Source organism: Phycodurus eques, chromosome 2 (assembly GCF_024500275.1).
Source record: "Phycodurus eques isolate BA_2022a chromosome 2, UOR_Pequ_1.1, whole genome shotgun sequence".
Classification (NCBI taxonomy): domain Eukaryota; kingdom Metazoa; phylum Chordata; class Actinopteri; order Syngnathiformes; family Syngnathidae; genus Phycodurus; species Phycodurus eques.
Window position 1 is genome coordinate 14,338,091 of NC_084526.1, and position 21,711 is coordinate 14,359,801.

General features: G+C 43.7%; 1 protein-coding gene across 1 annotated transcript in view; it reads left to right on the forward strand.

Moving 5' to 3' along the window:
* LOC133397439 (transient receptor potential cation channel subfamily M member 7-like) overlaps nucleotides 1-21,711 on the forward strand; it is an 83,785-nt gene that overhangs the window by 44,337 nt on the left and 17,737 nt on the right. Inside the window, 9 exon segments of the mRNA XM_061668334.1 lie at nucleotides 3,696-3,796; nucleotides 4,205-4,339; nucleotides 4,435-4,488; nucleotides 4,571-4,711; nucleotides 4,816-4,950; nucleotides 6,299-6,576; nucleotides 9,629-9,857; nucleotides 12,801-12,956; nucleotides 13,049-13,192. Of these exon segments, the coding sequence (XP_061524318.1) occupies nucleotides 3,696-3,796; nucleotides 4,205-4,339; nucleotides 4,435-4,488; nucleotides 4,571-4,711; nucleotides 4,816-4,950; nucleotides 6,299-6,576; nucleotides 9,629-9,857; nucleotides 12,801-12,956; nucleotides 13,049-13,192 (1,373 nt within the window).

Consider the following 21,711-nt stretch of genomic DNA (forward strand, 5'->3'; position numbering starts at 1 on the left):
GTGAGCTCTCCCAGCTAAACTGCAACGTTAGGTAATGATTATAGTGGAAAAAAAAAAGTCATAATAGGGTGTCCATGGATTCTGAAAAAGTCTTGGGCTCTGGTACCAGTCCTCTTGAGAGGGGTTGGACTCCCTTCCACTCTGGTGTTGCCCATGGTGAGAGGCGCCGAGCAGGTGTGGGTATACTTATTACCCCCCGGCTCGGCGCCTGTACGTTGGGGTTCAACCCGGTGGACGAGAGGGTAGCCTCCCTGCGCCTTCAGGTGGGGGGACGGATCCTGACTGTTATTTTTGCCTATGCACCAAACAGCAGTTCAGAGTACCCACCCAGTCCTTTGAGTGGGTGCTGCAGAGCGCTCCCGCTGGGTACTCTATCGTTCTGCTGCGGTACTTCAATGCTCACGTGGGCAATGACAGTGAGACCTGGAAGGGCCTGATTGGGAGGAACGGCCCCCCCGATCAGAACCCGAGCGGTGTTCTGTTATTGGACTTCTGTGCTCGGATTGTCCATAACGAACACCATGTTCAAGCATAAGGGTGTCCGCACGTGCACTTGGCACCAGGACAACCTAGGTCACAGTTCGATGATAGACTTTGTGGTCGCTTGTCCTGGACACTCTGGTGAAGAGAGGGGCGGTGCTGTCAACTGATCACCACCTGGAGGTGAGTTTGCTCCGATGGTGGGGGAAGATGCTGGTCCGACCTGGCAGGCCCAAACGTAAGGTGAGGGTCTGCTGGGAACATCTGGCAGAATCCCCTATCAGAAGGAGTTTCAACTCCCACCTCCAGCAGAACTTCACCTAAGGCGGGGGACATTGAGTCCGAGTGGACCATGTTCCACGCCTCCATTACCAAGGCGGCTGACCGGAGCTGCGGCCGTAAAATAGTCGGTGCCTGTCATGGCGGCAATCCCCAAACCTGTTGGTGGACACCAGCGGCGAGGGCTGCCGTGAAGCTGAAGAAGGAGTCCAATCGGGCCTTTTTGGCCTGTGGGACTCGTGAGGCAGCTGATGAGTACCGGTTGGCCAAGCGGAATGCAGCTTTGGTGGTTGCTGAGGCAAAAACTCGGGTGTAGGAGGAGTTCGGTGAGGCCATGGAGAAAGGACTTCCGAACGGCTTGGAGTAAATTCTGGTCCTCCATCCGGCCTCTCAGGAGGGGAAAGCAGTGCACCATCAACACTTTGTATAGTGGGGATGGGACACTGCTGGCCTCGACTCGGGACGTTCCGTGTCGGTGGGGAGAATACTTCGAAGGCCTCCTCAATTCCACCAACACGCCTTCCCATGAGGAAGCAGAGTCTGGGGTCTCTGAGGTGGGCTCTACTATCTCTGGGGTTGACGTCACCAGGGTGGGTAAATAGCTCCTCGGTGGCAAGGCCCCGGAGGTGGATGAGATGCGCCCGGAGTTTCTAAAGGCTCTGGATGTTGTGGGGCTGTCCTGGTTGACACGCCTCTGCAACATCGCGTGGACATCGGGGACAGTGCCTCTGGATTGGCAGACTGGGGTGGTGGTCCCCCTTTTTAAGAAGGGGGACCGGAGGGTGTGTTCCAACTACAGGGGGATCACACTCCTCAGCCACCCTGGTAAGGTCTATTCAGGGGTGCTGTAGAGGATGGTCCGTCGGTAAGTTGAATCTGAGATTCAGGAAGAGCAGTGTGGTTTTCGTCCTGGCCGTGGAACAGTGGACCAACTCTACACCCTCGGCAGGGTCCTCGAGGGTCCATGGGAGTTTCGTGTTTTGTGGCCTTGGAGAAGGCGTTCAACCGTGTCCCTTGGCGAGTCCTGTGGGGGGTGCTTCGGGAGTATGGGGTACCGAATGCCCTGATACGGGCTGTTCAGTCCCTGTACGACCGGTGTCAGAGTTTGGTTTGCATTTCCGGCAGTAAGTCGGACTCGTTTCTGGTGAGGGTTCACCAAGGCTGCCCTTTGTCAACGATTCTGTTCATAACGTTTATGGGCAGAATTTCTAGGGGCAGCCGAGGCGTAGAGGGGGTCCTTTTTGGTGGCTTCAGTATTGCATGTCTGCTTTTTGCAGATGATGTGGTTCTGTTGGCTTCATCAAGCCGTGATCTCCAACTCTCACTGGAGCAGTTCGCAGCCGAGTGTGAAGCGGCTGGGATGAGAATCAGCACCTCCAAATCTGAGACCATGGTCCTCAGTCGGAAAAGGGTGGCATGCCCTCTCCAGGTCGGGGATGAGATCCTGCCCCAAGTGGAGGAGTTCAAGTATCTTGGGGTCTTGTTCACGAGTGAGGGAAGAATGGAACGGGAGATCGGCAGGTGGATCGGTGCAGCGTCTGCACTGATCGAACTTTGTATCGGTCCGTTGTGGTAAAGAAGGAGCTGAGACGAAAGGCTAAGGTCTCAATTTACCGGTCGATCTACGTTCCTACCCTCACCTATGGTCACGAGCTGTGTGTCGTGTCAGAAAGAACAAGATCCCGGATACAAGCGGCAGAAATGAGATCCTCCGCAGGGTGTCCGGGCTCTCCCTTAGAGAGAGGGTGAGAAGCTCAGTCATCCAGGAGGGGCTCAAAGTAGAGGTGCTGCTCCTCCACATTGAGAGCAGCCAGATGAGGTGGCTGGGGCATCTGATTCGGATGCCTCCCGGACGCCTCCCTGTTGAGGGGTTCCGGGCACATCCCACCGGAAGGAGATGTGGGGGGGATGACCCAGGACACGCTGGAGAGACTATGTCTCTCGGCTGGCCTTGGAACACCTCGGGATCCCCCCGGAAGAGCTGGATGAAGTGGCTGGGGAGAGGGAAGTCTGGGCGTCCCTGCTAAAGCTCCTGCCCCCGTGACCCGACCTCGGATAAGCGGCAGAAAATGGATGGATGGATTTTATTTTTTTATTTATCTTAAAAATGAAACGGTCACCGTTCAAAGGCTTTCAAAAATGTCACAAGCACTATTTGGCTACATTTTCTTTGGAAGTATTTGTGTTTTGGAATGATCACAATGAATCTCACCACCAACAACCACTCAGTTGTCAAATATAGTACATCCAATGTCACAAAATACTGGTATATTAAACATTTTAAGATACAGTATATGATATATCGTTGAACCCCTAAGACATCTACTGGATCGATGTGGCCTAGAAAACGTCTTTAAGTCTTAAATCTGACTTCTTTAAACCAGCATGATTAAGTATAATAAAACTAGTGGACAATTACATGACTATATCGTTATTATAAATGTTAAAATAATTGTTTTAAATAATCAAATATTCAAGTTAATTTTATGTACTCTGATAATATTCCAGGTTTACGTTTGAGGAAATAACATTCATTTATAATTAAATGACTGATTGTGAGCCAACAGGCCCTCTCTAACCACATTTTTCAACCATTTTCACTTGCAAAAGCAAGGTGTACTGTTGTGCAAAGCCGAATGGTAGACTGGACTGATTTTATTTAATCTAATCCTGTTAGCTGGCTCATGGGACACACAGTTAATAAGTCTTACCTTCCCTGGAAATTTATATCTATCTCTAGTACATGCTGTATGTGTCAGGGACATAATTCAGGATTAGCTCTCACACACAAAACGGTTTCAGACACACTGCCGACATTTTTAACGCACACGAGCGTGCGTGCGTGTGAGGGTTTTAGAGGTGTGTGAGAGATAATCCGGAATTATTTCCCTGACAGCCCCTTCTGTGTTAATGTAAAATTCACCTGTGTGTTTCAGGCACAAATGCTTCTGCCTTCGATCAGCTGGTCCTGACCCTGGCGTGGGACCGTGTGGACATTGCCAAGAATCATGTGTTTGTGTATGGACAGCAACTTTTGGTATGTGCGTGTGTTTGCTTAGTTTAGCATTAGCCCCAAACCTTTGGACTGCCCCAAAATGACCCCAGAATCTCAAATGACCACAGTGGTGCAGTCTGAGGAGCCCAGGGGGCCATGAGCAGCTTATGCCATGAACTCTTGTTACATTGGTCATCATAAGTTGACCCCAGTGGTGCTGTTTATTTTTAAACCTTGGCATTCCGGACTCTCTTCTCACACACACATTTATTTTAACTGTATATTTGTCCTTCCTTGATTTGTTTTAATGAGTTATCATAAGCTCAAATCTGAGCATTTGTCTTTTTATATATGTGTGTGTGTGTGTGTGTGTGTGTGTGTGTGTGTGTGTGTGTGTGTGTGATGCGTGTGCGTGCGTGCGTGTGTGTGCGTGCACGCTTGTGCTTACAGGTGAGCTCCTTGGAGCAAGCCATGCTCGATGCACTTGTGATGGATCGAGTGGACTTCGTCAAGTTGCTGATTGAAAATGGTGTCAGCATGCACCGCTTCCTGACAATCAGTCGGCTGGAGGAGCTTTACAACACTGTACGGTTATGAAACACACACATGTAATGAACCCGGAAGTTTGCAAATTATGTCATTAAACTTTTTTTTTTTTTTTTTTTTTTTTTCAAATTTAGAAACAACCTCCCAACAATCCAACTCTCCTTCACCTGGTTAGAGATGTCAAGCAGGTCAGTGTAAATCATTTTCGCCACCTGAGTAAAAGTCAATTCAATCTCAAGAGCACCATTTTGTCACTGTGACTTTTCACAGAGCCACCTGCCTCCAAACTACAAGGTCACCTTAATTGACGTGGGCCTAGTTATTGAGTACCTAATGGGTGGGACTTACAGGTGCAACTACACCAGGAAACGCTTTAGAATCATTTACAACAATCTCCACGGCAGCAGTAGGGTGAGTGGCAGGAATCCTCCACTGGTGTATGGCAGTTATCGTTTACTCATTTCCCATAGTAAATGCAAATGGGGAAAAAACATTCTTCCCAATGTGTGCAACAGAGGTCTGGGCGCCACCCGATGGGCCCGGGCTCTCATTTGAGGAAAAGTCATGAGTCATTCAGCATGCAAGCTGATAAGAAGGAGAAGACCAGGCATAATCATTTCATCAAGACTGCTCAGCCTTACAAACCAAAGGTAAAGAAAACTTCTGCAGCCCCTCACAGTAGAAGCCAACGTCAAACCAGTCAGTTCATATAATATGATAATGATAATGCAGTGGAAGCTCTAAGGTCAAACACAATCCATTCCAAAATGGTAGTTGACCCCAATATAAAAATAATCTCTTCCAGGGTCAAACTCGAGTACAGTATTTGAAGTATAAAAATAAGTTAACATTGCTATTAGTAAAACGTGAAGCAAACCTTGAATCTGTAGCACGCAGTTGAATCCCACTGAAACTGTCGCACACTGTTAGAGGTTCTGCCAGTAGTTTGCACGAGTGGCCAACCTTCAGCCACTAGTTTTGTAGTGATTTGAAATTTTAATCGCAGGTGAACTGTGTCATAATGTTGCGCATGTAAAAACAATCATCCATCCATCCATCCATTATCTGAGCCACTTATCCTCACAAGGGTCGCTCGCGAGAGTGCTGGAGCCTATCCCAGCTATCATCGGACAGGAGGCGGGGTACACCCTGAACTGGTTGCCAGCAAATCGCAGGGCACATATAAACAAACAACCAATCAAGCTGTACCAATATTATAGTATACGGTGGTGCTTTAACTTTTCATTTTTTTTCATTCCATGATCACACTCGGAAATCCAAACACTTCACTCTGTGTATGTTTCCCAGTTGAAATGAATGGAAATGCCATTAATCCGTTCCAGCCCTCAAAAAAAAAAACGTTGTTATGTGTTGTTTAAATAAGAAAAATAGCATATATATATATATATATATATATATATATATATACTATATAATATATACTATATTTCGTATAGTAGAGATATGAAAACATGCAGTAATAACATGATAGATTGTAAAGAATTAAACCATTAAATGCCCATCAGAACAAAAAATCAGCCATGTGATGGCTCGTGTCCTGAAAAACTTGTTCGTCACATCACCCGTAACTTGGGGGCACTCAAAAAAATAAATAAAAAATAAACTGTAAAAAGAAAAACAGCAGCAAGTTAGTCCTTTAGGTCTCGTGAGTTACACTGAGGTCTAGCACAATATCTTGACATTGTGTATGACAGAAGTCCAACTTATTGGAATAGGAGTTGCAAAAAAGACAAAGAAAAAAGCAAAATACACAGTCCGAATTAATCCTTTATTTTAGGTGAGATCTTGCAATATTTACTGACTATACATGGCAACAGGTTGAACGCTGCGGTTTGTGACTTCTTTAGAGGCATATATTTCCCTAAGATTTTGGTTGACGTAAACCTTTTGAGGTTCTATTTCAACCTTTTGAGGTGCTACAGTTTCAATATATCTGAAACTGACACTTTTGTTGCTCTAACTGGCCTCATCTCTCAGCTGGAGTCCACCAAAGAGCAGAACAAGAAGCGAAACAAGGAGGAGATCGTGGACATCGACGACCCAGAGACACGGCGCTTTCCTTACCCGTTCAACGAGCTGCTTGTGTGGGCCGTGCTCATGAAGCGGCAAAAAATGTCACTGTTCTTCTGGCAGCACGGTGAGGAGAACATGGCCAAGGCCCTGGTGGCCTGCAAGCTCTGCCGCTCCATGGGCTACGAGGCCAAAAAGAGCGACGTGGTGGATGACACGTCGGAGGAGCTCAAGGAGTACTCCAAGTAGGTTTCCTGCGACTTAGCGAAATAAGCGACATGTTGCATTATGGTTGTACGTTAGCCTGTTGAAAGCTAATGAAAACAGGAATTCTCAGCTTTCTTTTTGCACGTCAAGGGGCCATCGTTTGTATTTAAGCGATTCCGGTTCTTAATTTCGATTCTGGTTCCAAACGATTCTCTATTCCGATTCTTTTAGGGGGCTCGGTCAAAAAGGTTTGCATGGTTTAAATATTGGGTGTCCAAATTATGGACATCCATTTTCTTAGCTGCCTGCAACATGAACTAAATCTGCAAATATGTGAAGACTGTCCCAGTTTAAAATACTGTATTTTTTTAAAATTGCACAGTGATGATAGTGCCTTGGTTTTTTATCCATCACTTTAATTACTTGTTTGTACAAAACCTCCAATGTTTTTTTTGCATTCTGACCAGCCTGGGACCAACTGGTTATGCAATAGTTAAAGTGACTAAGAAGCATTGAATATAAGTAAATTTTTGCGACTTCAGTTGACATTTCATTTCGAATTGCACGAAAATTTGCGAGGTTTAATTTGATATTTTTACACAATTTGTCAATATGGGCTTTAAATGAAAGCTGTGAATCTATTATTAACCCAAGATATTTGTATTGGCTGACAATTTGCATTTTTTCTCCATTAGCAAGTATGTCGGGGTCAGGTGATACTCTATTTGTTTTAGTGAAATACATGCCTACAGTTTTAGAAACGTTTAGCTGTAGACAGCACTCCTGCAACCAAGTTGTGACACAGGACATTGTATTAGTGAGTTTAGCAGCAACAGTATCTTTGGAGCGACCATGAACAAAGAAAACCGTGTCGTCTGCATACATTACGCACTCTGCTTCAGAACAAACAGTGGGCAAATCGTTGATATAAAGACTAAATAAAAGGGGGCCTAATATTGATCCCTGAGGGACTCCAGAGGTTAGCCTAAGAGACTCTGATCTGCAGTTGTTAACTGATACAGATTGTGTTCGGTCATGCAGATATGATTCAATCCAGCTCACAGCTTTGCGAGGGAAGTTAAATTTTGAGAGCTTGGTAAGAAGAACAGAGTGATTTACTGTATCGAAAGCTTTCCTGAGGTCCAAGAACACCGCCCCTACAACTCCACCCTTGTCGAGAGAAGATTTTATTTTCTCAATGAAGATGCATGTAGCCATTTCAGTGGAATGCTTGGATCTGAAACCAAACTGCTTGCCGTGGAGAGAGGGGGAGCTGCTGTTTAAATAATGGACAATCTGCTCTGACACCCATTTTTCTGCAACTTTGGAACTGGCCGGAAGAATGCTTATAGGTCGGTAGTTATTCAGACAAGTTGAGTCACCGGATTTAAAGACAGGGGTAACAATAGCAGATTTCCAGGCCTTTGGAAAGTGACCAGATGAAATTGAAAGATTAATGATTGAGGCAATAGGAGTAGCAAGAGTTGAACCTAGATCTTTGAGCATGTTCGTGTCCATTCCAAAAACATCCTTTGCCTTAGATGGTTTGAGTGAATGAATTAAATCGATAACTTTGGTCTCAGTAATATTTGTAATAGTAAAGAACTGCGTTGCAGACAATGCAGGGTATTCCTTCCTTTGTTTTACTGCAAACTTAGAAGAGATTTCTGAAACAGATTCAATGAAGTAGTTGTTAAAAGCATCAGCCATCACTTGAGGTTCCGTTTCAGCTAAAAGTTACATATATCATTGTTATTTTGTGAATGGTTTATCACTTAAAATTTATATGTCCAAGTTTTAACTTGACTTCCTGTTTTAAGCATGTAGCCTGTTATTTTGAAGGGTACGCAACAGAACTCAGCATTTTGGCACTAAAAATTACTTCACACAACACCGGTAAAAAAACTAATTTAAAACGAGACGCAAGAAAGAGTAATGGATGGAACCAAGTGCTCTGTAAAATGTTGATTCCTTTACCTATCCACCGATGAGACACAAGGTTAGTGTTTCTGATACTGTGAGACAACATTTTTGTGAATTTTCTCCCAATTCGTTGTGAAGTAATTTGGCTAGTTTGACCTTTGGTGAAGTTTTAGCTCAAAGTTAAGCTTGTAATGCGACTGTCTCTACTTACTAAGGAGTGATTTCCAACCTTTACTGAGCGAAGGCACATATTTTGCAATTGGAAAATCTCACGGCACACCAACAAGCAAAAATGTCACAAAAAGTAGATGTACAGTAATTACTATATACACTTCCTGCCATCTAATACAAGAGCATTTATTTGTTCTGTCTGTCAACTATGCCTCACTGGTATAAATAGAGGAACAAAGATACATTATTTCTTGTAAATGAATAATTTTTTGAGAAGTCAAATTTAACCATTTCCCACGGCACACCTGAAGATTGCTGATGGCAGACTGGTTGGGAATCACTGGACTAGAGAAGATCCTCAGTATACAGTACACAAGTATATTCAGTAAATGGAAAAAGTAATTTAAATCGACACATTGCCTCCATCTTGTGATTGGATCAGTGATCTGTTATTGTTTTTTTAAACTCTCTGATCGGCCCCACAAATCCTGGTCTTGTAAAACCTATTAAATAATATTAGCAAATGTAATATGGTAAAATTCATGTCTAGTAACCATGGAGTTTGAAACCAAATTAAAATGGACTAATATAGAGAACTGCAGAAAAAGGTGAAGAAAAATGGCAGATGGGGTTGGGGGGGAAATGTGTTGCTTAGCACCCCAGAATACAAACATTGACACACACAACATTGTTGAGTGATCACATCAGTCGACTGGAAATATAATCATTGCTAAAGAAAGCATGGAAGTTGTTTAGAATGTGCGCCAAATCACCACCCTTTTATTAACCTGAGAGAATATTTACATATTTTGGGTAGGCGTTTAGCAATCGACTTCAAATGGGCTCAGCAGCATATCGTGTCTATGTGTGAACAATAGTGTCTATAAACTGAGGTATTTACAAGCACTACCCGTTTCTCCTGATTTGTGGGGAGGGGGGGTCTATTCCTAAATAGAGGAACATTCTAGCCTGACAATGATTCGGGCTGTTTTTCAGTGAGTTCGGCACATTGGCGGTGGACCTGTTGGAGCAGTCGTTTAGGCAGGATGAGACTATGGCCATGAAGCTGCTCACCTACGAGCTGAAGAACTGGAGCAACTCCACCTGCCTGAAGCTGGCCGTCTCCTCGCACCTGCGACCCTTCGTGGCGCACACCTGCACCCAGCTGCTGCTGTCTGACATGTGGATGGGGCGACTAAACATGCGCAAGAACTCCTGGTACAAGGTTCATGCTCCATCTTAGATTTTTTTTTTTTTTTTTTTTGGAGGAGTAGCGAGCGGCCCTTGACTTTCCTTGAGCTGTATGACATATAAAGCCACCGAGTGTAAAGAGTTCCCAACCGCAAGGTGATAAAATGATGGCACAGATCAGTTATTTTGGTTCCGAACACTATTTGTGGTGATGAAAATCCCTCCCAAAAAATTTGACCAGACTCATTACAATGGCATTGCAATCTCATATTACTCAAATCTCCATTCAGGTCTTAAATATTCATTTGTTTTTAAGGCCAAAATGTAAATGATTCATGAAAATGCCGGGAACTTCACTTTATTTTGAGAATGACTAAGTGTGACATGCTGTTGGTTCCCTCAATTTGTGTTTACATACTCACTGCATACAAAAGGAAAATACATATTTGCACTGGATCCCTCAGCACAGACTCAATCCCCAGGCGCTTTATAAGGTAAATCTGCACAATCTATATGAAATCATTTGGAAGACCTTTATCACAAATGCCTTTTCAAACTTGAAGACCCTGTAAAGGGACAAAAGAAAAAGTATTTTCTAATTTTGACACAACACAGAAGAGTATTGTTAACAAGCCTGCCAAATTTGAATGAATTTGTAAAAATCAACTATATCAAATAAGGCTCCAAAATTATGAATAATAGAGCCCAGCTCTCATCTATAGGATTGTGTGGTCATGCCTGCTGAATGCACTGGAAACACCGTGCTCAACCTTCACCTGTCAATCAAATGAATTTATTCGTACAGCTTATGCTCAAATGTCTGCAGTCAGCTACAGGCTGAATAACATGTTACCTTTCATTTAAGGCGTTCACTGCTAGCTGTACTTCTGAGCGCCCAACTCCATATTGACAGCCAATTTACAACCCCAACCTACATGATCTATACATCATCAACATTTTTAGTTTTCTCGTCATTGGCTGGGAACGTTTGGTTTTTAGTTGTCGACTTTATTCGTCAATGGCAGGTAAAGCGTTAAGTGTCTCTGTTGTGTCAACCTCCACGTGGCGCGTGGAGTATTGGACAGACTCAACGTAAGTCCCCGAGCCTTTAGTAGCCTTCCAATTCGCAATCGCCTCGCATGGCATAGCACTTCAGTGAAGATGCATTTTTTTTGGGTTGTAGGTTAGCTCGATGGCAAACTGCACGCTGTAATGGTAGAAATGGGTCATCTTATCATTACTAAGTAACTCCCAATTGCGACGGATGGTCACTGAAGAAATGACAGTACTTGTATAGTGGGGGAGGGTCGTCTCGCACCAGAAAGTACACACTCAAGCACACGGGTGTAAATGGTCGTTTTTAGCTCTGCTCGAAGAATCTGGCCAATTGAAAAGATGACAAAGAGTTTCATTCAGTACCTAATTGTACTCAGTCTTTGCACATTTTCCAGACTATTTTCAAACATATTTAATGCATTTAGAAACAAATCACGGAAATTGCTTTGCAGGGGCTTTTAATAATGTTCTGTTTAGATTTACACATATTCGCTTAGGGCTGGGGAAAAAATAAAATAAATAAAAATAACTGCTAAGTCAATTTCAAAAATAGGTCGACAGATAATTTCTACCTCGAAGCTCTGCCGGACCAAACGCCCTGAACCATGTTTGCGCCGCCAGAACCAGTTTCATATGGACATTTATTGGAGACGAACGCAGTGTTGGCCACTGATAAACTTTGCCAAAAACAGCAGAGGAGCATCTGTAAAGTGAGTTTAAAGACACTGTTAGATGTGTAATGTACATATAACATGATTTATGAGTGAGCTGAATGGTGATTAGTGTTTTTTGACCTGTAATGGTAATGGTAGTTGAAGGATCGAAGTCCATCCCTCATAAATTAGAATAAAATGCATCTTAAAATTATAGTGTGGGGGGTGGGGCGATTAGTATTTGATTATTCGACAAATAATCAATATGACAATCCATTCTAAAAAGATTCGAAAGTGACAGCCCTACTTTTACTAACGTCGTTTGAATAGCGTAAACACTTTTACAAAAGTAGTATCTAAATTTTCATTTGTAATTAAGTTAGAACATTTCCCCCTGAGAGTAATTAAAAAAATATTTCATTTGAACTGACCTTGTTATTGTTTTGTTGAACAACTTAATACTATGGTACATGTATAGTACAGATGGTTGGATGGATAGATATTTTATTCAAATTTAAATATTAGTCATGATAATGCCAACCACGTAAGTGTGGTCGTCTATAGTTTTGTACATCCAATAACCACGTTTTAAGAAACTAAAAAAACATCCTGCTTGTTTCCAAACACTACCTTGTACAAGTTGGTATTATACCTTAATGCATATTGCTACCATATATCATTTCGCACTCACAACAGAACTCCAAAATTATGTTCAAACGCTGATTTACTATGCTAAAAAAATTGCAAATTTATTACACTATCATGAATTAATTGGTAGAATACGGTGTCAGGCGCCAGTCGTCCTCAAGCTTCGCCCCCATCTGCGGTCCCTTCTCAAGGTTTTTTTTTTTTTTTTCCCAAAAATGGTGTTTTGCGTTTTTCCTTGCCCGACTGGGTGGTTTTGATTAGGGTATGTCGTCAATCATTGCACACCGTTGGGCTGTGATGACCTTTAAGACTCTTTTGTGATTGAGGGCTATATAACAAGACTGTCCCAAACGGAGGATAATCGCTGACTGGGCGGGTGGGTTTCGGTGTCGACAGTGGGAAAGGGGATACCTTGTCTCCCGCTCTACAAAAAAAAAAAAAAAAATAATACATTTCTTTTTTTTTTTTTTTTTTTTTTTTTTTTTTTTTCCCTTCTCCCCCCCCAAGGCAGCCGGTACCAAATGTTTGGGTCTGCGGACTGGTGGTTGGTTGACCACTGCTTTAAGTTGAGCAAGATGGGCAAACTGTGAGAATCCACTCACTTCTGTCTATGTCTCCAGGTGATCCTGAGCATTTTGGTGCCTCCTGCCATTCTGCTTTTGGAGTATAAGTCCAAGGCCGAGATGGCGCACATCCCGCAGAGCCAGGACGACCACCAGATTACCATGGAGGACAGCGAAAACAACTTCCAGAACATTGCGGACGACATCCAAATGGTCAGAAACACTCAGTGAATCGCACTCCATGTTTCTATTCCTTTCTTTGCTTGTGTTTTCTGTTTTTCCTATTAATTTGGAGTCCTTTGCAGGATGTGTTCAAGGAGACCAGATCCACCGACCCTACGGAGACAAAGACTGACATGGAGACACACGTTCGCTCCAGGAAGCTGCCATTAAACAGGAAAATCTACGCCTTCTACCACGCTCCCATTGTCAAGTTCTGGTCAAACACGGTATGCAAACAAAACATACCCAAAATTCGATAGGTCCTCTTAAGAGTGGAAAAACTTAGATCGTCCCGAGATTTCCAGTTTGAGTAGGAGACTCATAAAGACTCGTAATTTTCAAATAATATTTACAAAGATCCATCAATCCATCTTCTACCGCTTATCCGAGGTCTGGTCGCGGGGGCAGTAGCTTTAGCAGGGACGCCCAGACTTCCCTTTCCCCAGCCTCTTCATCCAGCTCTTCCGCGGGGATCCCGAGGCGTTCCAAGGCCAGCCGGGAGACGTAGTTTCTCCAGCGTGTCCTGGGTCGTCCCCGGGTCTCCTCCCGGTGGGACGTGCCCGGAACACCTCACCGGGGAGGCGTCAATCCAGAGGCACTGTCCCCGATGTCCACGCGATGTTGCAGAGGCGTGTCAACCAGGACAGCCCTCCAACATCCAGAGCCTTGAGGAAACTCCGGGCGAATCTCATCCACCCCCGGGGCCCTGCCACCGAGGAGCTTTTTAACCACCTCGGTGACCTCAACCCCAGAGATAGGAGAGCCCACCTCAGAGAACCCAGACTCTTCTCCCTCATGGGAAGGCGTGTCGGTAGAATTGAGGAGGTCTTCGAAGTATGCTCCCCAACGGCTCACAACGTCCCGAGTCGAGGTCAGCAGTGCCCCATCCCCACTATACACAGGGTTGATGGTGCACTGCTTTCCCCTCCCGAGACGTCGGATGGTGGACCAGAATTTCCTCGAAGCCGTCCGGAAGTCTTTCTCCATGGCCTCACCGAACTCCTCCCATGCCCGAGTTTTTGCTTCAGCGACCACCAAAGCTGCATTCCGCTTGACCAGCCGGTACCCATCAGCTGCCTCAGGAGTCCCACAGGCCAAAAAGGCCCGATAGAACTCCTTCTTCAGCTTGACGGCATCCCTCACCATTGGTGTCCACCACAACAACGGGTCCGGCGATTGCCGCCACGACAGGCACCGACCACCAGGTCTCACTGTCATTGCCCACGTGAGCATTGAAGTCCCCCAGCAGAACGATGGAGTCCCCAGCGGGAGCGCTCTCCAGCACCCCCTCCAAGGACTCCAAAAACGTTGGGTACTCTGAACTGGTGTTTGGTGCATAGGCACAAACAACAGTCAGGACCCGTCCCCCCACCCGAAGGCGGAGGGAGGCTACCCTCTCGTCCACCAGGGTGAACCCCAACGTACAGGCGCCGAGCCGGGGAGCAATAAGTATACCCACACCTGCTCGGCGCCTCTCACCATGGGCAACGCCAGAGTGGAAGTCCAACCCCTCTCGAGAGGACTGGTTCCAGAGCCCAAGCTGTGCGTGGAGGCAAGTCCGACTATATCTAGTCGGAACTTCTCGACCTCACACACCAGCTCGGGCTCGTTCCCTGCCAGAGAGGTGACATTCCACGTCCCGAGAGTCTGCTTCTGTAGCCAGGGATCGGATCGCCAAGGTCCCGCCTTCGGCTACCGCCCAGCTCGCATTGCACCCGACCCCTATGGCCCCTCCCACAGGTGGTGAGCCCATGGGAAGGGGGACCCACGTTACCCTTTCGGGCTGTGCCCAGCCGGGCCCCATGGGTGCAGGCCCGGCCACCAGGCGCTCGCCTTCGAGTCCCACCTCCAGGCCTGGCTCCAGAGGGGGGCCCCGGTGACCCGCTTCCGGGCAAGGGAAAACGTAATCCAATAATCTTTCCCATCATAGGGGTCTTTGGAGCTGTGCTTTGTCTGGTCCTTCACCTAGGACCTGTTTGCCATGGGTGACGCTGCCAGGGGCGTGAAGCCCCAGACAACTTAGCTCCTAGGATCATTGGGACAAACAAACCCCTCCACCACGATAAGGTGACGGCTCAAGGAGGGGTATTTACAAAGATTGCCAGTAAAAAAAAAAAATTATATATATATATATATATATATATATATATATATATATATATATATATATACACATATATATATACACATATATATATATATATATATATATATACACATATACACAGCTGTTAAATTAGTTGGATCACTCTTCATTGGAATTTCATTGCACAGATAAAACCTTATACTGCCCAGTCTAGCTGAGTGCAATACAGTGGTAATAGTCAAACAATAATGACAAAAGAGAGAGGGACCAGGTGCACAGGGTTTTATCAGACACCCAGATAATCAGTACTTACGCTTTGGATATTCATAGCTTAATGACTCCCATAGGGGATCAATATTCCCACTGGTTAGCTCAGGTAACATATCCTCACAAGTGTAGGTGACTTGTATTCATGTAGAACAACGCAATATCCAGTCAGGTTTTGTTTTTGTCGTTTAAGGTCTATCCCAGTCCATTCGTGGAGTCAAATATGTCAATTTACAACAAGTTGGGACGTTGTTAAACATAAATAAAAACAGAATACAATGATTTGCAAATCATGTTCGACCTATATTTAATTGAATACACTACAAAGACAAGATATTTAATGTTCAAACTGATGAACTTTGTTTTTAGCAAATAATCATTAACTTCATTAATTCTATGGCTGCAACACGTTCCAAAAAAGCTGTGACAGGTGGCAAAAAAGACTGAGAAAGTTGAGGAATGCTTATCAAACACCTGTTTGGAACATCCCACAGGTGAACAGGCTAATTGAGAACAGGTGGGTGCCATGATTGGGTATAAAAGGAGCTTCCCTGAATTGCTCAGTCATTCACAAGCAAAGATGGGGCGAAGTTCACTTCTTTGTGAACAAGTGCATGAGAAAATAGTCGAACAGTTTAAGGACAATGTTCCTAAATGAATGCCCGTGACCTTCGATCCCTCAGGCGGCACTGCATCAAAAACCGACATCAATGTGGAAAGGATGTCACCACATGGGGTCAGGAACACTTCAGAAAACCAGTGTCAGTAAATACAGTTCGGCGCTACATCCGTAAGTGCAACTTGAAACTCTACTATGCATAGCAAAAGCCATTTATCAACAACACCCAGAAACGCCGCCGGCTTATCTGGGCCCGAGCTCATCTAAGATGGACTGATGCAAAGTGGAAAAGTGTTCTGTGGTCCGACGAGTCCACATTTCAAATTGTTTTTGGAAATTGTGGACGTTGTAACTTGTGGACGTTGGGTAACTTACACATCTGTGAAGGCACCATTAATGTTGAAAGGTACATACAGGTTTTGGAGAAACATATGCTGCCATCCAAGCAACGTCTTTTTCATGGACGCCCCTGCTTATTTCAGCAAGACAATGCCAAACCACATTCTGCACGTGTTACAACAGCGTGGCTTCGTAGTAAAAAGAATGCAGGTACTAGACTGGCCTACATGTAGTCCAGACCTGTCTCCTATTGAAAATGTGCAGCGCATTATGAAGTGTAAAATACGACAACGGAGACCCCGGACTGTTGAACAGCTGAAGCTGTACATCAAGCAAGAATGGGAAATAATTCCACCTACAAAGCTTCAAAAATTAGTGTCCACAGTTCCCAAATATTTATTGAATGTTGTTAAAACAAAAGGTGATGTAACACAGTGGTAAACATGACCCTGTCCCAGCTTTTTTGGAACATGTTGCAGCCATTAAATTCTAAGTTAATGATTATTTCCTAAAAAGAATCAAGTTTATCAGTTAGAACATTAAATATCTTGTCTTTGTAGTATATTCAATTAAATATATGTTGAACATGATTTGCAAATCATTGTATTCTGTTTTTATTTATGTATAACACAACGTCCCAACTTCATTGGAATTGGGGTTGTACAATTAAAAGACTATTGATTATACACAATCAACAGACTTCTTAACAATCCTTTAATCCAGTACTGTCCGTCCTCGTTTTCACAACACATTTGTTTGTAGTTAATAACAGATGTGAGAGAACACACAAATGTCAGTTGCTCTTCATGAAATGGGAAATAATTGACAGCATGTTTGCATATTGCCTTTGTCCCTGCTGATGATTGACATCTCTTTCTACAAACAAAGTCATGCCGTTTCGACACAAAGCCGCAAAATGGTGACTTTTACAGGCGTCGTGGGATTAGCTACGAGTAGATAGGTGCGCAAATGTTTGTGCTGAAGGGCTACGTGATTTGATTTTTAAAAGAGACAGATGGTCTAGGTCATTTCTATAATTCATTCACTTTAATTCAGTCATTTATATATTAAAAAAAGGATTTTAGTTAGTTTGCCACGTGAGAAGATGCCTGAGGACTGGAGGAAAAGTGTACTGGTGCCCATTTTTAAGAACAAAGGTGATGTGCAGAGCTGTGGGAACTATAGAGGAATAAAGTTGAAGAACCACACAATGAAGTTATGGGAAAGAGTAGTGGAGGCTAGCCTCAGGACAGAAGTGAGTATTTGCGAGCAACAGTATGGTTTCATGCCTAGAAAGAGTGCCACAGATGCATTATTTGCCTCTAGGCTGTTGATGGAGAAGTACAGAGAAGATCAGAAGGAGCTACATTGTGTCTTTGTAGATCTAGAGAAAGCCTATGAAAGAGTACCCAGAGAGGAACTGTGGTACTGCATGTGGAAGTCTGGAGTGGCAGAGAAGTATGTTGGAATAATACAGGACATGTACGAGGGCAGCAGAACAGCGGTGAGGTGTGCTGTCGGTGTGACAGACGAATTTAAGGTGGACGTGGGACTGTATCAGGGATCAGCCCTTAGCCCCTTCCTGTTTGCAGTGGTGATGGATAGGCTGACAGATGAGGTTAGACTGGAATTCCTGTGGACCATGATGTTTGCAGATTACATTGTGATCTGCAGTGAAAGCAGGGAGCAGCTGGAGGAACAGTTAGAAAGATGGAGGCATGCACTGGAAAGAAGAGGAATGAAGATTCACCGAAGTAAGACAGAATATATGTGCATGAATGAGTGGGGCGGTGGGGGAAGAGTGAGGCTACAGGGAGAAGAGCTAGCAAGGGTGGAGGACTTTAAATACTTGGGGTCAACCGTCCAGAGCAATGGTGAGTGTGGTCAGGAAGTGAAGAAACGGGTCCAAGTAGGTTGGAACGGGTGGAGGAAGGTGTCAGGTGTGTTATGTGACAGAAGAGTCTCTGCTAGGATGAAGGGCAAAGTTTATAAAACAGTGGTGAGGCCAGCCGTGATGTACGGGTTAGAGACAGTGGCACTGAAGAGACAACAGGAAGCACAGTTTAAGGTGGCGGAAATGAAGATGTTGAGGTTCGCTCTCGGAGTGACCGGGTTGGATAAAATTAGAAATGAGCTCATCAGAGGGACGGCCGAGGTTCGATGTTTTGGAGACAAAGTTAGAGAGAGCAGACTTGGATGGTTTGGACACGTCCAGAGGAGAAATAGTGAGTATATTGGTCGAAGGATGATGAAGATGGAGCTGCCAGGCAAGAGAGCGAGAGGAAGACCATAGAGAACGTTGATGGATGTCGTGAGGGAAGACAAGAGGGCAGTTGGTGTTCAAGAGGAGGATGCAGGAGATAGGCTTACATGGAAAAGGATGACGCTCTGTGGTGACCCCTAACGGGACAAGCCGAAAGGAAAATAAGAAGTAGTTAGTTTGTCACTTATTTAATTTAAAAATAATGTATGTTTAAAAAAAATATATTTCTCATATATTTCATTGTATTTACAATACTTACCGTATGCAGAATTATTCGGCGTCTCGTTTTTTAGGATTATTTTTATTTACTAACTTTAGTTTAATCCAAAATGTTAGGCAACTATTGCTGTGCAAATTATTATGCGACTAAATGTAAAACACAAATTCTTCATCACTTTTTATTTTCATTTGTTTAAGTGAGAATTATAAACCGCTTGAAACTTTCCAATAGGAATTGATTGAACTATTACAGTATATTAAAAAAAGAAAATTGGTGACCAATAAAGGCACCCTTCAATAATGGTGATAAGCCTTTCAACCATGGATTCTGTCAGTTTCTTGACTTGTAGTCAATGACGGTTTTTTTTTGTGCAGCAGAAACCACAACCTCCCAGACATTGTTCCAAGAGGTGAACTGTTTTCCTTCACTGTATATTTCTTGTTAAAGAACTGTCCACACATTATCAATAGGGTTCAGGTCAGGTGAGGAAGGGAGCCATATTATCACTTTTTCATCTTTACAGCCTCTACTGGCCAGCAACACAGAGAAGTACTTGGATGCATGTGGTGGAGCATTGTCCTGCATAAAAAAAAAATTATTTTTGAAAGATGCTAACTTCTTCCTGTACCACTACCTGAAGAAAGTGTCTTCTAAAAACTCACAGTATGTTTGAGAGTTCATTTTCAAGCCCATCTTAAACCCGCTCATCTTTAATAATAGCAGCCCATACCAGTATCCCACCTCCACTTTGCTGGCATCTGAGTCGAAGTGGAGCTCTGTGTCCATTTGTGATCCAGCCACAGGCCCATCCTTCTGGTCCGTCAAGAGTCATTCTCATTTCATCAGTCCATAAAACCTTTGAGAGATCTGTCTTCAGATATTTCTTGGCCCATTTTAGATGGTTCATCTTATGTCCTGTTCAGTGGTAGTCTTTTATCAGCTTATTTTACCTTGGCCATGTGTCTGAACACAGAGCATCTTGTTCTTCGAGGTATTCCAGGTAGGTTGCAGTTCTGAAATGTGACAGAACTTGTAGATAAGGGTTTCCTGGTAGCTTCACACTTGATTCTTCTCAAATCCTTGAGAGTTAATTTACATATTTTCCTCTCAACATGTTTCTTGCGATCCTGTTGACTTTCGCAACAAAATGTATGATGGTTCTGTGATCACTCCCCAATATCTGGGATATTTCAGGAGTGCTGCATCCCTCTGAGAGACGGGATAATTGTTTTACTTTTTAGGGGCAGTTAAATCTCTTTTTTTTTTGGGCCCATTTTGCCTTATGCTTAGATCAGACTACAGGATATTAGCCCAGATATTGGCCCGATTAACTATCGCAGGCGATTTCCCAGATCAGGCCCAAGATATTTTGTTGTGAACGACAAAACGTCTTGTAGTGTGACATAATCCACAACCAACAATTTGGCCCTACAATAGGCCTACAACGCCAAAATGAAATGTCTAGCATTTAAAAATTTTTTGTATCTTCCGTGTAGTGTAACATATTAACGACAACTCTTCAACGGCGCACCTTGACGTCGACCAATAGGATTGCGCAATGTCGCCTCACGTACTTGCCGTTGTCAACTTGGTCGCCGTTCTCAACATTTATTCAAGCACACAAATCAATGCTTACTGAACATTTAGAGCATGATTCGACAGACGTCGACATGTTTACGTGCAGATGTTAGTGCTAGCACTAGCTTGCTAGGCTACATAACGTTTTGTTGCCTGGTTGCGAGCCGTATTGTATTAAAAGTATGTTCACATACCTCAAGCAATCGCTTGTCGCCATGGTAACGAGTGTATCCAGTCGCGTTGACCGGTGACACGTTTTCTGCTTCCGCCTCTCCGACAGTGTTTGATTTGACAAGATAAAGCCCGGTGATTGTAGAAGACGGGATGCGGTGGTATAGGAACACATGTCGTGTAGTGTTTCCACTGTCTAACCGAGATACGGGAAGATTTTATAGCAGTTGTCTGACATAGTGCAATCGTGACAGACCAAATTTGTCTTGTTGTCTGATCCAGGCATTAGGCCACACCCACACTCATTACATATATACACAACACCTACTATGCTTAAATCCATTCAGCATTCAGGTTTATCCACCCAGGAGCTAGGAAATACAGTATGCCTAAAAGTGATGATATGGTCATAATACTTACTTGCCTAATAATTCTCCACACGGTATATATCATTCAACCAATTATTTAATGAGATGAATACAATATAATACTTAAGCAAAGAGTACATTTTATTTAACCAATTTTTAATACTAGAAAAAAAAACTGCTAAATTAATGCAACAATTATTACCGCCTCTCACTATTGTAAATGATCGGTGGTCCTAATTCAAGACTTTGCTTTGCTGTACTTTCTTGGGCTGCTTAGGCTTGTGAAAAATCTTTTCTTTCCTTATTTAAAAAAATACAATAAACAAATTTGGAGATGTAGTACATGCTTTTAATTGGACAGCGATGTTAGGGAACAGTCCCACAGTTTTGTTAATGCTATGATTTTTCTGGTGATGGCCTTCTTGCCTTATTGTGAAATTTCTATTCATGTTTTTTTTGCAGGAAAAGTCCAAATGTTCCAGCTTTGGTATTTTTTGTTGCTAAATAACTGTAGTATGAATGTTTGAATTTCTCAGCATTCATACAGCTGTCATGCCATCACGTTCACACTCATGATTGAGATGATCTCATCTCCTCCTATGTGCTGTATTGCCATCTTTGTATGTAGGCAAGCCCGAGGCAGGTTCTCAGAGATGCAGGAATTGCCGCTCTGTTCTATTTACGAGAACAATAATGAGCAGATAGCATCAGTGAAAGTGCTCATTAGCATATCTCGGATGCCTTCTTGCATCCTAACCTCCATGCGTCAATGGCAGCGGTTTGCCCAACTTACCCATCAGATAAATGTCTGATTTCCCAGCACTTTAAACTCCCT